This window comes from Plecotus auritus, assembly GCF_963455305.1.
Source record: "Plecotus auritus genome assembly, chromosome: 5".
Lineage (NCBI taxonomy): Eukaryota > Metazoa > Chordata > Mammalia > Chiroptera > Vespertilionidae > Plecotus > Plecotus auritus.
Window position 1 is genome coordinate 32905374 of NC_137776.1, and position 21267 is coordinate 32926640.

The 21267-nt window shown below is 48.3% G+C and overlaps 2 protein-coding genes across 9 annotated transcripts in view; both read right to left on the reverse strand.

The window, feature by feature from the left end:
- The window catches only part of LOC308247783 (general transcription factor II-I repeat domain-containing protein 2-like), an 18753-nt gene extending 9298 nt beyond the window's left edge, over positions 1–9455 (reverse strand). For 2 of the 8 annotated variants that reach the window (XM_080667358.1, XM_080667353.1), the window contains exons 1-8: positions 8560–9455; positions 7081–7194; positions 4849–5176; positions 4293–4463; positions 3700–3786; positions 2855–2993; positions 1289–1413; positions 512–635 (exon numbers count right to left, since the gene is read on the reverse strand). In XM_080667358.1, the coding sequence (XP_080523484.1) occupies positions 512–635; positions 1289–1413; positions 2855–2993; positions 3700–3786; positions 4293–4463; positions 4849–5176; positions 7081–7194; positions 8560–8862 (1391 nt within the window). In that variant the 5' untranslated portion in view covers positions 8863–9455. Of the gene's footprint in view, positions 1–143; positions 180–511; positions 636–1275; positions 1414–2854; positions 2994–3699; positions 3787–4292; positions 4464–4848; positions 5177–7080; positions 7195–8341; positions 8441–8528 lie in introns of those variants that run through there. The other 6 variants (XM_080667359.1, XR_013960558.1, XM_080667355.1 and 3 more) reach the window with 6 other exon arrangements.
- A 1477-nt stretch (positions 9456–10932) lies between these two features.
- Positions 10933–17575, reverse strand: NMUR1 (neuromedin U receptor 1). Its single transcript, XM_080667847.1, has 3 exons — positions 17563–17575; positions 14173–15037; positions 10933–11704 (listed from the first exon to the last, which is right to left on the reverse strand). The coding sequence occupies exons 1-3, from the start codon at positions 17563–17565 to the stop codon at positions 11166–11168; spliced, it is 1407 nt and encodes a 468-aa protein (XP_080523973.1). The 5' UTR covers positions 17566–17575; the 3' UTR covers positions 10933–11165.
- Positions 17576–21267: the final 3692 nt, after the last annotated feature.

Consider the following 21267-nt stretch of genomic DNA (forward strand, 5'->3'; position numbering starts at 1 on the left):
AGACAAATCGACTAGCTGCCTCCCGCATGCACCCCGACCTGGGATCAAACCTGCAACCCAGGTACAAGCCCTCGACTGGGAATCAAACCTGCAACTATCCATCTGAAGGCCAACACTCTAACCACCGAGGCAAACTGGCCAGGGCTCACAATATAATTCTAACAGACTAATTTAATGTTCTGTTTTGGTACCTGCCCAGCAAGTCACAAAGTGTGTTATTTTACTGGAGCTAGCCCTGAAGAGTGAAGATAACCTATGAATGAATTCTTCTAATCTTCAATCTTGTATTTGGTCGAATAAGTCTCCATTTCTCTATGATACCTCTCTATGATACCACCATAGTTTTCTACCAGGGTCTGGCTGTGCATCGTATGCCTTCTAATAACAAGGCTATTTAACTACTCTTTCGTTCTCTAAAATCAGACATCAATGATTTGGGAGAATGGAATGAAATTGTCACATTTGGATCTAGTAGACATGTATTCTTTTCAGTATGAGGTACAAAACATACCTTTTACTTGTCCCATCATTGCTCAGAAATCTGATTTGAAAAGCATCCTCAAACACTTCCTTTAGTTCATGCTCAGTGACCTTGTTAGGCAAGTTCTTGATCAAAAGTGTTTTGGCATTTCGATCTACATAAATGGAAAAGAATATTTTTAGTCTGTGTTTAGATCTCATAGGCATCAAAAGTTCTCTCCGAGAGAAAAAATATTTCACAGGAGTTGAAGAGAGGAAACAACAATGCATACTCCCTCAAATATTTGAACTAAACAAGTATTTGAACATATAGGTTGGGCGAGGGCCTATGCTTCATGCTGGCTGTGAAAATACAGGACTGTGGTCTTGTTGGGGAAAAACCAGTACATAAACAATCCCATAATTACAAATTGTGCTAAGTGCCAGGAAAGAAAAGTAAAAGGGGAGATGAGAACATTTAGTGGAGAAGATATAGCCTCGTCTGGAGTAAGGGAAAGGTTTCTGGATCTGAGGAAGTGACCTTTAAGCTGGATGGGTTGCAGGTAGCCAGGGCATGAGTCCTACAGTGAACATGTGACTGAGAAGATAAGGTAGAAAATGACAGACAGTAAGGTAAAGAACACTGTGACAGAGAAGGTGGGCCAGGCAGCTTGAGCACAGGGAATGAGAGCACGGCAGATCAAGTTGGTGCTGTGGAAGTAGGTGACCTGTTGGTAACTGAGGAGCATGGAATAGACAGAAGATGATATTCCTGCCTGATGCAGTCTTTTAGATAGGTATCTATAAACAAATTACCTTATTTGCATACCTTTCTTTGTTTCTTTTCCCTTTGGTTTCTTCAATTTAATTTCATACCCAAGGACCTTTGTCTCACTGAGTTCCAGGGCTTTTTCCTGATCGTCAACAGATTTAAAATTCACATAACCAAATCTCCTACAGAGAGGAAGAAGAAAGGAAAACACACACACACACACACACACGTTAAAACAAGAGGCACAAGCCTTCTGGTTGGCTCATCACACTGGTGAATTAGTATCAAGTAGAAATTAGTATCAAGTAAAAAGCAGTTGCCGAATTTATAATTTCAAACCAAGGCTCCACCGAACTGGCAATATCAGTGCCAGGGAGTCCCCAGAGAATTGTGGTTCTCACCAGAGAGTTTGGCAATATCTGGGGACATTTTTGGCTGCTACAACTGGGGGAGTGCTTCTATTATCTTGTGGGTAAAATCCAGGGAAGCTGCTAAACAGCCTACAATGAACTAGACAGCCCACCACACAAAGGTCAACCATGCCAAGGTTGAGAAGCCCTGTTCTAGAGCAAGGACTGGTTTTCTGTTTAATAACTGACCAAATTTAACCAAAAGCTATAGAAAACGAAGCTTAAAATGACAAGTTTTTCGAACTTTTATTTTTAAGAAGCAGCCATCTACATTTGTTTACTGGAACAAAAATATTATTCCTAATGTGGAATTGTTAACAAACTCAAGGGCTGTTACAGTAAGAATTTTTTCTTAATACAAAAGGAATCCTTATTTACTGCAAATGCAACAATATTCCAAAATATAGCTAACAGAAACTGGAAGAAGAGCCAGGGGACAGGCTCTGGAGCCGGAGTGCTGGGCTCAAATCCTGGCTCTGCCCCTTTCTCGCTGTGATACTGGGCATGCAGCATAACTTCTCTGTGCCTTAATCACCTCTTCTACGAAATGGGGATAATGACAATAATCACCACAGAGGACTGTCCTATGGAGTCAGTGAGTTACGTAAATAAGAAACTAAGAGCAACACCTGGAACAGTGAGCACCCAGCAAATGTTTACTAGTATGATTACCTTTCATTTCTACCTGAGAAATTCTGAGTTGTACAAAACATGCTTACACCTAAGACATATGCTTTTGATGAGAAAGAAGTGAGAAAAGATGAAATTCAACTCAGCAAAAAAGCAGAACTGATGCAACTATATTTACCACCAAAGCTGGGGGTTTTGTGATTAAATCTGTGACTTGGCTAAAATAATTCTAGGCAAATAACATTGCTCACAGTTGGAAAATCATGAAAACATGTTTCTGTAAAGACTTGGAAGATCTTGGGATTATTTTAATGCTTTGGTTGGGAAAATTAGATAGCGAAGTTTAATCTTGTAGGTTTAATAAACAAGCCACTGAAGGGTTTTAAATACTCATTTTGAACTTCAAGAGACTGAGGTAAAATCCCACCAAAGGGCAAAGAGCAAGGAATAGAAAAATGTGACAAAATGGAAGTCTAGTAACCCACCGTGAAACAGAAAGCGACTGGGACTCCTAAATTCTCCAGGGACAGTACGTGCTAGGCTGATAAACTCTTAACAACATTCTTAATTTACCGGTATTTACCTGGACGAGCTGACTCTGACACCAACAACTGTGAGTTCATTTTTAGCAAAAAATTCCCTGAGACCAGTTTTTAGTTCAGCAGCAGTTTTGTTGAAATTCAGGTTTCCAACAAACAGTTTGAAAGTTACAGGTGGTTCAGCTGCCATACAAAAAGGTAAAACAACAACAACACACACACAAGTCAAATAAGCAGTTCAGAAAGAATGATGCCAAAAGAAAATTCATTAAAGACTGGCGTATTGTAACACCAGGCTGCAATTAAAATCCCTGCTCATTGTTTAAGATTTGGTTTTCACCAAGATAAAATTCTCTATGTGTCCCTTATATTTTAAAACACAGGAAAGAGCCCTGGCGGGTGTTCTTAGTGATTAGCAGCCGTGGGCAAACTACGGCCCGTGAGCCGGATCCGGCCCGTTCGACTGTTCTATCCGGCCCGCGGAGCCGAAAGAGCGGAGGGTTCTCTTGCTCTCCCCTCCGCTCCTTTACTTTGTATTTATATTAGTTCACACAAACACTCCATCCATGCTTTTGTTCCGGCCCTCCGGTCCAGTTTAAGAACCCATTGTGGCCCTCGAGTCAAAAAGTTTGCCCACCCCTGGATTAGAGCATCGGCTTGCACACCTAAAGGTCTCAGATTGGGTTCCCAATCAAAGGCACATACCTGGGTTGCAGATTCGATCCCCAACCCTGGTCTCGGCTTGTGAGGGAGGCAATTAATCAGTGTGTCTCTCTCTCCCCCTCCCTCCCTCTCTTCCTCCCTTCCATTCTCTCTAAACAGCAATGGAAAAAATATCCTTGGGTGAGAATTAACAAAACAAAACAAAACAACACAGCAAAGGAGTTACCTTCTAATTTCTGTTTTTTGGTTTCAGGGGAAGCCTTCTGTTTGGCCATTTTCTTCTTCTGTTTATCAGGTGTTTTTTTAATACGATCTGTGGGCAAAAGCCAAAATATTGTATTTTTACTGATCTGTATGTGCCACTAGTAAGTAAACTGGAAGCTCTTACACTCTCCACAAATATCATACCTGTTATGCCTATTCTTTACAAGACACATGGATTAGATCTGGTCAAGATACTTTTAAAAGCATTTATAAATTAAGTAGAAAGTTCTTCAAGTTCATAACAGAAATCCAACAGTCCCTGCCCAAGGACTTCCCTTACAACTATAAATCGCTGATATTGGCCACCATTTAACATAGCCAGTTTGGGTCATTCTGACCCTCCTCCTCCTCGTAGCCTTTGTCATCACAGTGGTTGTCCTGCTCATCCTCCTCGACCCCCACAGGAAAGGCTTTTCTCCCTCTGGACCACAGAGAATTCACAGCTTCTTTTTCAGAATCTAAATGAAAATCCACCCAATCAATTCCTGACACATATTCAAGTACCTCCTTTAAATAAAACTCATACCAATACACTTAAGAATATAATTCAATTACCTTCCTCTTCCTCCACCTCCACCTCTACCTCCACCTCATCTTCATCTTTATCCTCTTCATCATCAATCTCTTCATCTTCATTTTCTGTGCTCCTGGCCTTCACAGGAACAGCTTTTACAGGAGCTTTCTTGCCTTTGGCTGGTGCAATCTCCATAGGTTCTTCTTCAGAGTCTGAAAGAGAAGCTACCTAGTAAAAACTCAAGAGAATTATCCCCAAACCAACAGTAGTTCCAGATAAATCTAAAGGAAAACATACATAATACAACACATGCTTAGTAGTTATAGCAAGAATTAACAGATTACTTGGAAGCAAAACCCTGTATTATGAAAACTACTCTTGGATGTGCTGTGTTAAACATTTTTATCAGGGGCAGGCAATCATTCATGGCTACCACACTAGTGAACAACCAGCACAGAGAATCCCAGGGAGGATTTTTATCTAACCCCCACGGTGTCATGGAAGGAGTATGTTTGCATGTTGCCCACCCATCCCACAATCTCACCCCTAATGTACCTTGCAAACAAGAGCCCAAGGACTACCAATAGAACGCCTTACCATCTTCTTCGTCATCATCCTCATCGTCCAAGAAAGGGGCAGCAGCAGTAGCTTTCATCACTGCTGGCTCAAATTCATCCTCATCCTCCTCTTCATTGTTGCCATCATCTTCCTCATCACTATCTTCCTTCTTGGCATTCTTTTCATTCCTTGCTCCCTTGTCTGGGGTGGCTGCTCCCTTCTTACCAGGGTTTGCTATGGCTTTGGCTGGTGTAATTGCTGCCTCTTTGCCAGGGGTGACAATTGCAAGTGTTTCTGTTGGAGAAACCATCACCTTCTTTCCTAGAGTTGTGGTAGCCTTCTTTCCTTTTTTCTGAGGAATGATAACCTCAAGATTAAATAAAAACAAACATGAGTCACTCAGCCAGCATGGTTCAGTTGTTGAGCAACGACCTACAAACCAGGAGGTCACAGTTTGATTCCAGGTCAGGACATATGCCCGGGCTGTGGGCTCAATCCCTAGTGGGAGGCATGCAGGAAGAAGTCGATCAATGGTTCTCTCTCATCATTGATGTTTCTATGTCTCTCTCCCTCTCCCTTCCTTGCTGAAATCAATAAAAATATATTTAAAAACAGATAAACAAACATGAGTCTATTTTCAAACTCAAAAAGGGAGTACTGGTCCCTCATAAATGAGCACTAAATTCTGGCACTGCCTTCTGGTTCAAGACCACATGCATTAGATAAATGCTAGCATGTTAAACTATAGCATCATGTTACATGTCCTTCTCTATACCTGTGCGGTCACAATCCTCATTTTCAGGTAAAATGTCTAATCATAATGAACCCTTCAAATACCTCTGGACCCACACCTGTTAGTTTCTATACCTCATACTCTAAGCACTTCAGCTTGGAAGCAGCACACCCTAAATGCTCTCTGAAAACAGACTGTCTAGATCCCATCTGCTACTATGTGGCTCTAGGAGGGTTTTTTAAAATATATTTTTATTGATTTCAGAGAGGAAGGGAGAGGGAGAGAGAGATAGAAACATCAATGAGAGAGAATCATTGATTAGCAGACTCTTGCACGCCTCCTACTGGGGATCGAACCCACAACCCGGGCATGTGCCCTTGACCAGAACTGAAGTCTGCAAGCTGATGCTCTATCCACTAAGCCAAACCAGTTAGGGATAGGAGAGATTTTTTTTTAAAGCCTCACCTTTTTTTCTCTTCTGAAAATGATAACCAACATTACATGTTGTTTTGAGGATTATGAATTAATTTCTGTAACTAAGAGCTCTAACTGATAAGTGTTATTAAATCATTTGGGGAGGTGGTATAAAGTGCACTGAAAGCTCAGTCTTAGGACCAGAGATAAAATGAGTATCAAATAGGCTGGACAGTCCTTGCAAAATTAATACAAATTAGAGTGGGCAGTTAGCGTGATAAAAACATTATCTACATTCAAGTCACACTCAAAGCTACGTTTTGTTGCTCACCAGTTTTATCAAGTTATGTGTTAAAATAAAACTTGTAGTTGTCTTTACAGTAAGCAACAGTAGCCAGGAGTACCAAAGTGTCATTGTCAGCACAAAGGGAGGTGGCGTTCCTCACTCTACAACATTATAACACAGTGACTAGTGTTACAAAACTTGTACAAAGAACAGAGACCTACCCAGCCGGTGTAGCTCAGTGGCTGAGTGTCGCCCTACGAACCAGGAGGTCACAATTCCATTCCCAATCAGGGCACATGCTCCAGTTGTGGATTTGATCCCCAGTAGGGGGAGTGCAGGAGACAGCCAATCAATGATTCTCTGTCATCATTGATGTTTCTATCTCTGCCCCTCTCCTTTCCTCTCTGAAATCAATATATATATATAAATATATATATCAATATATATAAAAAGAACAGAGACCTGCTTGGCAGCTAGGAAAGGAATCTGGTAAGGCTAACCTCAGACCTGAATATAATGCTCAGCACTGCCACATATAAGACAGCTAACAGTCCAGGCTGTTTCCTCCTCTAGCATGTGGGGCTAGTATGTTGAAACTGGAAAAATGATTTAATATATCATCACACTAAGCCCTGTAGAAGGCATGTAAGGAGGAGGCTCCTCTCAAGCTCATCCAAATACTTACCCTTATGGTATTTTGACAGGTCAATGAAGAGCTTGTGAAACACTCAACTATTACAACAGGACATATATGAAGGAATACAATCTTACCTTTGCCAGTATTTTCAGACATACAACACAACTGTATATGACTCTGCATTAAATTGTACATAATTACCTCTTCTTCACTGCTTTCATCTTCTTCATCCAACATTTCTTCATCTTCACTATCTTCTTCTACCTCCTTTGGCGAAGAAGCCATTTTCTTGGGATCACCTTGATTTTTACCAGCCTAGAACAGACAATTATTAGCACATTACACCTCCCACATTTCAGGCCACTCACATTTTGCCTGCAGTCATCTCCCTTTCGAAGAATCCACTTTTCATTCTGTTAAACATTACAAATAAGATAAACCAATCTTAGGTAAAAAGATAATTTTAGCCCTTGCTTGTTTGGCTCAGTGGCTAGAACATTGGCCTGGGGATTGAAGGGTCCCAGGTTCAATTCTGGTCAAGGGCACATACCTCGGTTGCAGGGCCTGGGCCCTGGTTTGAGGCCCATGCAGGAGGCAACCAATGGCTGTGTTTCTCACATTGATATTTCTGTCTTTCCCTCTCTTTAAAAATTAATGGAAAAATATCCTTGTGTGAGGATTAAAAATAAAATAAAAAACAATTTCAAATAAATGATCTCCCTCCTCCTATTGCCTTCATTTAGCACACCCGTTTTAAAAATTATACTTCAAGCTTTCACTGCTGATAGCGCTCGCAAACATGGTGAACGTTCCTAAAACCCGCCGAACTTTCTGTAAGAAGTGTGGCAAGCATCAACCCCACAACGTAACACAGTAAGTACAAGAAAGGCAAGGATTCTCTGTATGCGCAGGGCTAAAACTACAAAGAAGATTGTGCTGAGGCTTGAATGCGTTGAGCCTAACTGCAGATCTAAGAGAATGCTGGCTATTAAGAGATGAAAGCATTTTGAACTGGGAGGAGATAAGAAGAGAAAGGGTCAAGTGATCCAGTTCTAGAGCGTCCTATTTTGTTTTATTATATGACAATAAAATCTTGATATGTTCACTTCAAAATAAATAAATAAATAATAAAAAATAAAAATTATACTTCCAGCCCTAGGTGGTTTGGCTCAGTGGACAGAGCCTCTGGTCCTAGATGGGATTCCCAGTCAGGGCACATGCCTGGGTTACAGGCTCCGATCCCCAGGAGGCAGCTGATCAATGATTCTCTCATCATTGATGTTTCTCTCCCTCTCCCTTCCTCTCTGAAATCAATAAAAAAAGAAAACCTTAAAAAAGCCTTCAGTAAATTCTGGCACCTTACCCCACCACTCCTCTGAATTTAAGTTAGGGCAATTTTAAAGAACAATCATGTCTTAACCTAACTAGACTTCAAAAATGAAGAAATCCGGCTTCTCCCCACCTCGTGGAACGACCTGCGTGGCCCGGCCCACGTGGCGGGCCACCCAGGGCACGTGCCCCGCTCCCGCCTGTCCCACGAGTTTGGCCTCATCTCTCCACCCCAAGGCCCAGCGCCTCCTCCCCACGCTAAGTCCCGAAGTCTTTCCCCGCTGCATCAACCACCCGCAACACCTGCCGAAGCTCTTCACCTCGCTACCAAGTACCCCAAAAACACAAGACCTCCGCGCTAATCACGCGAGACTTTCCGCAGCATGACGCCCTCGAATGCGCCAGGGATGGCGCGCAGACCCTCCTCCTCGCGGAGCCCTGTGCGTGTTCCTCAGAAAACGGGCCTCGACGTTCGTGCTTACGCGAGGAAGGCCTCTTATCTTTGTGGGTTACAACGGAGGAGTGTGTGGCGGGTGAGTGGGTGAGTGGGACGAGCCTAGAGGAACCGAACAACGTCAAGGGGGCCGTCGGTACGGAAGATTCTGGCGCATACCTTTCGCTACCAGCTAGTTCGAGCCTGAGGCGAAAGATCATCTTTGGAAAGTGACGTCTGTGCCTTCGTCACTCCATTTCAACCAACCAGAGTTTGCGCTCATTACATGAGCCAATCGCGGACGTCGTGGGGCGGGGCCTGGAGTGGGCTGGCCAAGGTCGCCGGAAGAGAGGGTGGAGATTCCGTTTCTGGGTCGGGCCGGAGTGCGGAGGAATAGGGGTGGAGAGCAGGGATCCGCTTTGTGCAAGGCCGGCGCAGATTGGGTGGTGGGCGCACGGCTACTGAAGTGCCCCTCCGCGGCCTGTGCTTGCGGAGCCTACGCCTTGGGACGGACATTTTTGGCGCCGCGTATGCCGATCTTGGGGGCCGTGGATATTGGCCCTCCCTCTCCTGTTCCCTCATGTGTCGGGATCCTGTCGACTGGGGCAGAGTGCCTTGACATCCCCGTCCCTCACTCCACGCCCAGCCTCCCCGCTGCTATGGAGAAAGGAATTCGCCCACGTTTCCCTGCTGATGAGCCCAAGAGACCTAAGTTCACAACGCCAGAGCGGGAGGCCCACCTTAGCCCCAGGCCAGAAAATCCCCCGGTCTGCAGGTGCTGAGAGCTGTTAATAAAGGCAGTCACGTTGATGGAGAGAGAAATATGTGAATCTTTATTGCAAACTTAAAAACATTTTATTGTGGATATTTTCAAATATACATTAAATAGAGAAAATTAAAAGTGAATCCTCTTTTACCCATCACCCAGCTTCAAAACTTCAATATTTTTAAAAATATATCTATTGATTTCAGAGAGGAAGGGAGAGAGAAACATCAGTGATGAGAATCATTGATTGGCTGCCTCCTGCAGGCCCCCTACTGGGGACTGAGGGTGCAACCCAGACCCAAATCAAACCTTGGACTCTTCAATCCACAGGCTGTCGCTTTATCCACTGAGCCAAACCAACTTGGGCAAAACTTCAATATTTTTGCCATTCTTTTCTCAACTATTCCCTGCCCCACTTTTACCTCCTCACCCCTTCCCTTTCCCCCTCCCCCTTCTCCTTTTTTGCTTGAGTATTTGAATGTGAATCCCAAGCATCCTATCATTTTGCCTGTAAATACTTCATAGTGTACCTCTACAGCAGTGGTTCTCAACCTTCCTAATACCGCGACCCTTTAATACAGTTCCTCATGTTATGGTGACCCCCAACCATAAAATTATTTTCATTGCTACTTCATAACTGTAATTTTGCTACTGTTAGGAATCATAATGTAAATATCTGTGTTTTCCGATGGTCTTAGGCAACCCCTGTGAAAGGGTCGTTCAACCCGCAAAGGGGTCGCGACCCACAGGTTGAGAACCGCTGCTCTGCAGGATATTGGCCTTGACGTTTGTTCCTAAACAGCCCCAATTGTCCTGCTCTGCCCTGTGCAGGAACTTGAAAGAGGGTGAGGCCTGTGCTGAAGAGGTTTAGACTGTCAGAAGAATGTAAATGTTTCTAGGATCAAATGCCTTAAATCTGTTCTCATCTTTCTCGCTTCTTGAAAAAAAAAAGAGTTTTAAAAACAGTGAGAGAAAGAATTCGAATGATTACTAAGTATTACAGACTGTTGTGTAAGGCTTTAAAAAAATAAATGAAAGTATCTGCTTATCTTAGATTTTTAAAAACTGTGGTAAATACACAACAAAATTTATCATCTTAACCATTTAAGCATACAGTTGAATATTGTTTGAGCATGTTCACATTGCTGTGCAACCAGAAGGGGGGCATGGGAGGTGGTGCGTAGGGAGGTCAGGGAGGGAGAGGGGGTGGGGTGGTGAGGGTGTACTATAGACAGTAATTTCTGCCTTGGTAATCTGAGGTGTCAGTGGGTTTCATTACAGCAGTGACTTATGCACACTCGCAGAAAATGCAGCTAAAGAGTCAAAGTGTGACACTTAGAACCTCGGGGCCCCTGTCATTTTGCAGGCAGGGGTCCAAGGCCTGGAAAGGTGAGGTGATATGCTTGATGCCACACAGCAAGGTGGCAACAGGGCCAAGATTGGATGCCGGTCCCCTGGATCCCTGCCACCCTACAGTGCCACTAGTGGAGATCCAGAGCAGAATAAGCTGACTGGGCCAGGGAGGGGTCAGGTAGGAGGAGGGTCCCAGGTGCAGGCCATGAGCTAGAAAGGGACAGAAAATGGGAGGAAAGGTAGAGGCTTGGGAAAACATTTTGGAAACTGGCAGGAGTGTGGATGTCCCCAAATGAAGGTGTGCTGTGCCAGTTAACCGACTCAAGTGTCCACGGTTATGATGTTCCTGTAGGGAAGGACTTTAACTGGAGGCCTAGGGGCCTAGAGGGTAATCTTATATCCCTTCTAGTACATGGCGGGGGCAGGAGTCACTGAGGCACCTGCAGTGGGGACAGGGCATAAAGGGGACAGGCATGAAGACATCACCGAAGAGGAGGGCAGGTATGACTGCAGGTGGCCCCCTGGTGCCTCCAGGTGAAGCTGCTTTGAGGCTCCTCTATGGAGGAAGGGGTCAGTCTCTCGCTGTCCCTCAGGGCCATAGTTCTCAGCCAGAGGGTGGGCCCTGCTGCCCAGGGAGCCCATGTCACACAGGGTGCTGCCCGTGGTCACCCTGCTGAGGCTGTGGGAGCTGTGACGTCGTCTGTGGCCACGGCACCATGTTCCCAAGCACAGGGCTTCCGAGAAGGTGTCCTGGAAGCGGCTGGACATGAGGCTGTAGAGCACGGGGTTGATAGCTGAGCTGAGATAGAAGAAGACGCCAGAGATGACGTGTACGTACTTATAGGCCAGGCGCAGGCACTCAGTCCAGTGGGACACGAAGCTCCACATGAGACGTTCGATGTGGAACGGGGCCCAGCAGATGCCAAACACCAGGACCAGCACAACTGTGGGGTCAGAGAAGGGAGAATGGGTGCCGCTCCAGTTTGGTCTATTCATTCTCACTTCCCCTCCTATTCCACAGGCTACCCATGCCCACTGTCCATCTGGAAGTTTGCTTGCCCTGGCCACACCCCTTTCAGAGAGGCTGCTCTCACTACTGTCACTGAGTGGGCAGTGGGTATGGGCCCTGCCCCTGGGCCAGGCGTGGACACTTGAATCAGGCCCAGCCTGACTATCTCACGATGGAGCTTGGAACTAGGTGACTATAAGCTCTGGACACGAAGCCCCAGTGTGATTCAGAGTGTGTGGCTAAGGCCCACCCTGGGTGCCCACTCAGGGACAATGCTTACAGATGAGTAAGCAGAGAGAAGCAGAAGAATGGGGCCCATGCTCAGACAGCAGTAGATGGAGGTTAAGGGGCCAGAGAAAGGCAAGATAAACACAAACACCTCCCCTTGTCTGCCTTGGCCCCAGAGCCTTCCCAGCCCCCGCCGCCAGCTCTCCAAGGCCCAGCTGAATATCCTGTCCTGTACTAACTGCCCGTTACTTGAGATCCCATCCCCCACCATCTAGCAAAAAACAGGACAGGTTGGCCAAGCCCTCACTCTTTCTCCCCAGCTTCCTTCCAGCCCTAGTCTTAACTAGCCATGACCTTCTTGGGTCTCTGTCACCGGGTCTGCCTTGAATTTTTTTTTAAATATATATTTTTATTGATTTCAGAGAAGAAGGGAGTGGGAGAGAGAGAGAAACATCAATGATGAGAGATAATCATTGATTGGCTGCCTCCTGCATGCCCCCTACTGGGGATCAAGCCCACAACCGGGGCATGTGCCCTTGACCAGAATTGAACCCCAGACCCTTCAGTCCACAAGCCGAGGCGGCCGACGCTCTATTCACTGAGCAAAACCAGCTAGAACTGCCTTGATTTTTGTTTCTTATTTCTTGTGTTTGTTTAGCTGACTATCTTTCCCCTGTAGTGTCAGCCCAGTGTGGTTTTGCTTGTAATCCCAGATTTCAATGTCCCCAGCACACAGCCTGCTGCTCAGTAGGCCTTCAGAAAGTGAAGGTGGGGGAAGGGAGGGATGGAGGGAGAGAAGAAAGCCAGAGTCCCAGGCCAGCAACCAAGGTGGCTTTAAGGAAACATCTTCCCCACCCTCCTGCCCAGGGTGAGAACCATCCCAGCCGAGCAGACTCAGACCTGGACCCTGTGATCTGGAGGAGACTGAGGCAGGAGCGGGGGGCGGGCAGGGGCCAGCTGGTCTGTAGTACAGGCTTCACAGTGCAGAGCTGGGAAGCAAGCAAGGAACTCCAGGGGATGACAAGTGATATCACACTCTGGAACACCACACCCAGGGCAGGGGGGGTGGGCTTCTCTCTGGGAATGGGGCAGTCCTCAGTTAGCTGGCTGTAATCCCATGGCTTTGACCAAGGCCTCACCAGCCTGTGCTGCCCTGGCTCACCCCATCTGCCTGATTCAGGCCCTGCTAAGGTGGGATGAGATGGGATGGAAATCAATGACTGTCTTAGTATCAGTTTGTCTTGCTTCCCCAGGGCCACTGTTTTTGCAAAAGAGCCAGGTCTAGAGCACAGTAACATCTAGAATCTCAACCCAGCTGCGTGCCCTGGCTGGCCCCAGTCCACACTTCTGCCCTGATTCCCCTATGCTCTGACCCTCACAAATACCCCTCCTGACAATCCTCTTTTAGACAATGATCACTCCTGTGGTCCCCAGGGAACTGCAAACATAGATGGAAGAAATTCATCATCTTGCATATGCAGATCCTCCCAGATCCCCCCATATGGTTCTGTGGGTGTAGTCACTTCTGCAGCCTGTCATTCTGGCCTGGGGATGGGCCATGACCTAACCCCACTAATCAGAATTCTTTCCTGGAACTTTTCAATAGCCACTAAGGAAAGAGAATGGTTTCTCAGGAAAGCCTATGGCCATGCTTTCCAGTGATGTAGGAAAGGACAGAGCCAAGGTGTGTTTAGGAGGCAAGATGAGAGACCTGGAGGGTCCAGATGACATGAACAACTCTGTTATCCTGGAGCCCAGCCATGTTGCCTGCCCTGTCTGTGATTTGGGTCCATGAGCCAGGGCTGGCTTTATGTGTGTGCCACCTGTGCATTTGCACAGGGCCCGAGTTTAAAATGGTTTAATGTTCTACTGTTGCTGTCCTGACAATCTTAATTTTTTAACAAGAAACCTGAATTTTCATTTTGTACTGCGCCCTGCAAATTATGTAGCTGATCCTGCCAGAAGCCATTAGCATTTACCTTTGGTGTTAGTTTCTAAAACAGTATGCATGCATGCACTTGTGTATGTGCACCTGTGCATACACACACACGGAGGGATATGTGATTCCAAGCCTTACACTCATAAACTCAGATGCAGCACCTCCCCCAGGCCCTGGAAGCCCCAGACTCATACCCACTGTCTCGATCAGCCCCTTTTCCCAGCAGCAACACTTACACAGCATCTTGGTCACCTGTGTCCGACCCCTATCCTGTAGTTGCTGGACCCTGCTCTTGGGCCCCTGCCTGAGCAGCAGCAGCCTCTCACTCCGCAGCTGCAGCCCAATGAGCAGGTAGAGCACGCTGATGGTGGCCATGGGCAGGCAGAAGAAGAGCAGAGCTGTGGTCTGCATGAGCAGGTTGTAGAAGGCCCTTGAGCGGACCAGCACACACACAGCCGAGCCGGGCACTATACCCCGGCAGGGCACATCCAGCTGCTGGATGCCGTGCAGGCTGGTGTTGGGCAGAGAGCAGAGTATGGCAAGGCTCCAGATAGCCCCCAGCACCCGGCGAACATGGGCTTGGGTCATCACAGACCTGGCCTGCAGTGGGTGCACCACAGCCACGTAGCGCTCCACACTCAAGGCGGTGACATTGAGCACAGAGGCCAGGCAGACTGTCTCAAAGAGCAGCGTGCGGAAGTAGCAGCCACCAGCACCCAGCAGGAAGGGGTAGTTACGCCACTTCTCATAGAGCTCCAGGGGCAAGCCTAGGAGCAGCACCAGCAGGTCTGATACGGCAAGGCTGAAGAGGTAGTAGTTGGTGGGTGTGCGCATGGCCTTGTAGCAAAGGATGACCATGCAGGTTAGCCCGTTGCCCACGGTGCCCACCACAAAGATCAACAGGTATGTGACACAAATGGGTAGGAACAGCTCCGTCTTCTGGAGCCCCAGATACTTGAGTCTCAGCTCCTGATCAGTCAGGTTCAAATCCTCAGGTTCAAAGAGCCCCCACGCCCTACTGCCATTGCAGGGCACCGGGCTCCTTGCACCCCTGGGGGACATGTCTCCAGGGAAGATGGAACAGTTGAGGCAGAAAGGAACCTGTGGAACAGAATACAGAGACACTCAGAAAAGTCACTTAGGTAGGGAACCCTGGCTCTGTTGTAATTCATTAAACCAAAGGTGCCATTATTTATGTACTGCTGAGAAAGAAGTCTGTCTTCCATTGTAAGATGCATTACAACTTCAGAGATGTAAAAATGTACATCTTACCCTAGCCAGTTTGGCTCAGCAGTTAAAGCGTCACCCATGGACTGAAAGGTCTCAGGTTCAGTTCCGGTCAAGGGCACGTATCTCTGTTGCAGACTCGATCCCCGAGGCAACCAATCGATGTGTCTTTCTCACATCAATGTTTCTCTCTCTGTCTCTCCCCCTTTCTTCCACTAGCTCTAAAAAAAAAAAAAAAAATCAATGGAAAAAATACCCTTGGGTGAGGATTAACCAAAATTAAATAAATAAAAGTACATCTTCAAAATGATAAAGCCCTAGCTGGTGTGGCTCAGTTGGTTGAGGGTTGTCCCATGCCCTGCCAGTTTGATTCCCAATCACAGGGCACATACCCAGGTTGTGGATTCAACTCCTGTTGTGATGTGTACGGGAGGCAACTGATTGATGTTTCTCTCACATTGATGTTCCTCTCTCTCTCTCCCTCTCTAAAATCAATAAACATATTTTTACAAAAGATAAAAAGTGGACTTCAATTTGAAATTTCTCAATCTATTGAAACCTTGACTAAATGATGAAGCCTCTTGAACATGGGCTTTGCCATCAGCAGTTTTCCTTTGAATCTCTCCCCTTTCAAGCCACAGCCTTTGAGACAGGTACTCAGTTTGGGCATCTGTAAAATGGGCAATGTGCAGTATCACGTGGTCTTGAAGAAAAGGACTCAGTAGGCAACTGCTTGGGTTCGAATCCAGCCTCCCCAGTCCCAGGCTGTATGACCATTTGCCTGGTAACCTCTCTGCAGCTGTTTCCTCATTAGGAGGATTGAGAGAGTGTAATCCATGAAAGAGGCCTGCCTGACACACAGAAGGGCCAGGTTTATCAGCACCCCACTGAGGGGACTGAGTTACAGAGGGGGCTGAGTCACTGGGAGGACCCAGGGCTAAAAGATGATAACGCTGATCCAAAAGTTAGTTCTTTATTGTTTTAATCCTCACTGAAGGAGTGAGGATATTTTTCCCATTGATTTTTAGAGAGAGTGGAAGGGAGAGAGGAGAGGGAGAGAGAGAGAGAGATCTATTGGTTGCCTTCCACACGTACCCCGACCGGGTTGGGAGTGGTTGGCAGGGATCAAGCCTGCAACCTAGGTACCTGCTCTTGACTGAAAATCGAATCTGAGACCCTCCGGTGCATAGGCCGACATTCTAACCACTGAGCAATGCTGGCCATAGCCAAAAGTTCATTCTTATTTCTGTTTTCCATCACCTAAACTATCAGAAGTTGAAATATTTGACACCCTTAACACTGGCAGTTCTAGGGTTCCCTCTCCTCTCTTGGGCTGCCCATCTCTGCCAGTCCACCACATACAGTGATTAAGAACCAAGGCCATGGTGTTAAACAAACTGTCCTGAGATCAAATGTCAGCTCTGTCACACTCTAGCGGTTACCTCCCCTTACTGTGCCTCAGCGTCCTCATCTGTGAAATGGGGGTGTCAATAGAGCCTACCTTATAGTTTCTGTCAAGATTAAATGAGAGACTACACAAAGTTCTCAGGAGTGCACCTGGTACATTCTGGGTGCTCAGTTTCAGTGCACAGTAACATGACCCTACTCCCCACATGGAAAGGGAAGGCAGTCCAGGGGAGGGAGGTAGCAGCCCCAGACTGTCCTCCGGAGCCTGTTCCCCAAGCCCACCCCCACCATCAACCCTCCCCTCCAGCAACTGGATTTTCAGGCTGGTTCCCTGATCTTCTCCCTATTCCTCCAGCCCCATTTCCTCTCTTCAGTCAGGGGCTTGGGGCCTCAGGTAGCCCACATACCCACATTCTTCTTTTCTTTTCTCTTCCTTTCTTCCCTTTCCTTTCCTTTCCTTTCCTTTCCTTTCCTTTTCTTTTCTTCTCTTTTCTCTTCTTTACTTTCTTTTTTTTTGTGTTTGTTTTTTTTTTACTACAGTGAGGTAGTAAACTAGGTCATAGAGTCCCCCAGGCATTCTTAATCAGAGTATCTTCCTCCTCCCCAAATAAAATCCCCCAGCCTCCCTGCCCCTCCCACACATAATCCCCGAATCTTGGGATCGTGGCGCATTTTCATCCACTCAAGCGCAGCCTCTGCCTCCCCCTACCCGGCTGGGCGGGAGGCGCGGGGATGAGCTGGACCAGCGCAGCGCAGACCCAGGTTCAAGGGAGGCTCCCTACACCGCTGGGAAGGGTCGCCCCGCGGCGCGCGTGGCCTGCAATAAGACAAATAACCCGCGAGTCCCCCGGAGATGGGGCGCCCCAACAGGACCCCCGGACCTCTACCACCGGGGAAGACCCAGTCCGCGCTCCTCCCGCCTCTTCTTGCCCAAGTCCCACGCCCCCTCCAGCCACAGCCCTCTTGCCCACTCCGGCATCCCGCTCACCTACCATGCTGTCTGCGGCCGTGAGCTCCAGGGGCGGGGAGCACACCCGATGGGCAGCTGCGGCGCCAGGAGAGAGCGGACTCGGAGACTGGACAATTGTGGGGGCCGGCCCACCAACAGCCCGCCCCGTCGCCCCGCCAACCCGCCTGTCAGTGGCCGGGGTGCCCCGTCCAGGACCGCCACCAGAGGGCAGGGCCGCCCCCCGCAGCCCGCCCACCCCGCCCACCCCGCCGCTGAATCCAGACACACTCATCTGGGGCCACCCACACACCCACCTAAACCATATCGATTGTGTTCCCAAGCGTTTGACGGGGCGCTTCCAGGGCACCTTTATCTCCCCGAACCCTCACAACAACCCGTTTTTCAGAGAGATGAAGTCTGAGTGATTTGGGTCTCACGCCGTGGCGGCCCTGCAACGTGCTGACTTTTAGCATAACTCCTTCCAGCCCCACCTCCTCCTACCCCACATTTCAGAGGAGCCTCCAAGGACATCCCACTGGCCCGTCGGGAGTCAATGAGACTCCAAGGGTCCCAGCCTGCCTCCCAGGCTTCACACCAGCCTCTTTTCTCTTCCTCCATCCCAGGCCCCAGGACAGCAGTCTCCACCCTTCTCCCTTGAGGTCCTCCAGCGGGAGTCCAGGTCCACAGCCCTCCCAGGATTACTGCAGGAACCTCCCTTCTCCCTCCAGTCGTGCTCCCACAGCCCAGTTTTCCTGAAGCCCCAAAGCAGCCATTCTGCTCGAAACCTTCTGTAGGTCCTTCCTTCTGAAAAAGAACACAAGTCTAACCTGATGTTGGACCTCCCTGGCTCCCACTTGCCTTCCTGGGCCCCTCACTAAATCCTATCACCCTCAATACCTTCCACTCAGATGTCCCCCAGGCCCCTCTCATCTGATTGCAGGATGTCCACAGGAAGGAGGGAACTGTTGGCAGGGAAGAGCCATGAATGCCGGACCCCAGCCTCCTCCTGCTCCCACAAACCGCACACGTGTAAACCCAGCAGGGAGCACCTTCCCTGCTCGCTCCCTCCTCTGACCAGCTCCTTAGCTGGAAGTTATTTCAGCTAAAGAGCACAACATCAGGAACTTGCAAGGGGGCCTAGAAATGTGGGCCTCACAGGCTAAAACGCTAGCTCCTGGGCCTCCTCTCAGGGTCTGATTCACTTCCTCTGGGCGAGGTCTCTGATGCTTTCCTGAGAGCCCCAGGCCCCAGAATCACACTTTGAGAAGCACTGGGAGGGGTTAAGTACAAAGCCCCAGGACCCAGAAAGGGTGCTGGTGAGCTGTGGGAATGGAAAGAGACCCAACCCCTCTGTTCCGGAGAATGTACTAACCACTGTTACCACTATTGTGAGCATGCAATGAGATGGAGTGTGAAGATTAGCACAGGGCTGGCATGTGGTCAGCACTCAAGAAAGTTGGGTGGGATTATCTCCATTTAGTGACAACTGGAAACAAGACCTTCTTCCCCCAGATTTTCTCTGTCCTGTCCCCCAGCCCCATGAGACTGGCCTTGGAAACTGGGAGTTAGGCCCTCTCAAAGCCTTCGTCAGCCTGCCTTCCCAGGAACTGCACATATAAACATAGCTCTAGGCACAGGGAGGTTTCAGGCATGCAGGGGCAGATGGTCTCCAAGTCCTGGGAGTAAAGGATTCTGGGGTTTCCCAGAGAGTTAACTACCAAACCCCAGATGAATGAGTCCAGTGTACCCTTCAAGACCAGGGCTGAAAAAATCTATAATAATAGAAGTGTATCATGTTAATTAGACCAGACAGCCAAACGACCTTCCAGACGTCATTCCAGAGTCCTTCTGGGTGAAGCTGCTGTGGCAGGGGCCAAGGCAGAGGTGGTTAGGAGAGATCAGGCAGGCAGGCAGAGTGGTTAGGGGCAATCAGGCAGTCAGGCAGGAGAGCAGTTAGGAGCCAGCAGTCCCAGATTGTGAGAGGGTGCAGGCTGGGCTGAGGGACAACCCCCTCCCTGTCCTTCCCCCGGCCCCCCGCGTGCACGGATTTCATACACCCGGCCTCTAGTAAATAAATAAAATAAAATAAGACTAGGGCTGCTATCATATCAGATGAACAATGAGGGGCAGGCAGCGTGGCTGGGAAACATGGGGTCACAGACAACACTCAGCATGTGATTAGTGTTGTCGACCGTGCCCCCATCACTGGAGCTCACACACTCACACTCACACACCACTTTGACCACTTTGCACAAACTCTGAGCGGCCTGAAACTCACTGTAGACCCTTTGGAAGTCCTCAGAGCCCAGGAAATGATGGAGAAGGCCCTCTTCTCTACCTCACAGAAGCAGAAGTGCTCCCACTGATCAGGAATTCCTACAGCTGGCTGCATCACTCACAGCATCAGCAGCCATCAAAGACCACGTGGAGCTTAAGGTAGGCCCCCTAAAGAAGAAGCCCCGTGGCCATTCATGGTTGCAGCACTGTCCAGAGGGCCCTGTGTGCCCTGGCCTCTGGGCCTGAGCTCAAGACCACCATAGCAGCATGTCCCATCAGAACCCGATGACACCCTGCTGCCTCCCTACTCTGTCCTGAGGTGGCTTCCCCAGGGCCATGCCCATGGGGGTGGGGGGAACACTCACAGGGCGGAGGCCTGGAGTAAACACATCCCAGGTTTTCTGGGTGTATACCTCAATCTCCTGGGCTGGTGGGCATCTACTCAGACTAAGGGCCAACTCCCCACGCAGCAAATCTGCCAAGGGAGGGCTGCTGGGACCTCCGGGAGCAGTTTGGGGTACCTCCCAGGTGCTAGCCAGGGGTCCTCAAACTTTTTAAACAGGGGGCCAGTTCACTGTCCCTCTGACCATTGGAGGGCCGGATTATAGTTTTAAAAAAAAAAACTATGAACAAATTCCTATGCGCACTGCGGGCCCGGGACGAGTCGGCTGCTAAGCAGGACAGGCAGCAGCACCCGGCGGGCCGGATAAATGTCCTTGGCGGGCCGCATGTGGCTCGGGGGCCGTAGTTTGAGGACGCCTGTATACTGCACTAGCCCCACAGCTTCTCCTCACCCTGCTGGCTCCTGTGCTTTTCCCCAGGGAGCTGTGTTAGTACCCAATTTGTGCTGGAATATTTGGTAAAAGTTCAAGAGTTCCCTAGTTGGGGATTCATGCCCTTCAAGGGATCACAGCGTGGGGGTGCAGCTGAGATGACTTCCCAGAGACGGAAGTTTTATTATTTTCATTCTTGGGAGACAGAGACATTGCTTTGATCTTCCACTTATTTATGAATTCACTGGTTGCGTTTTACATGTGCCCTGACCAGATTAAACCCTTAACCTTGACGTATTGGGATGACACTCTAACTAACTGAGCCACCAGCCCCAGGCTGGCCAGTTTTCATATAAATGAGAATAGGTGCAAGTCTCAGAAACTTGGTACATTTCTGAACAAAAGGAAGTGATTGTTAATCTTTTTCTTCAAGGCAGTGAGAGAAAATAACCTAAAGGTTTCTTTATCTCTTGGGAAGAGGGGGGTTAGAGAGAGAAACTGAAGGACAAAGAGGCTGTGATTGGTGGTCAGGCCCATTTGTATACAGATGCCGGCAGTCCTTGGTGGGTGATCTCATTAGGATCATGCCTTCCGGCAACTCATGTTCCCCAGAAAGCTCTCGAGTCTGTTTGGGTGGAGACGCTATAAACAAGGTTGAGATGAGCAGCTTGAACTGAGCAGGCCTTTATTAGGGCAAG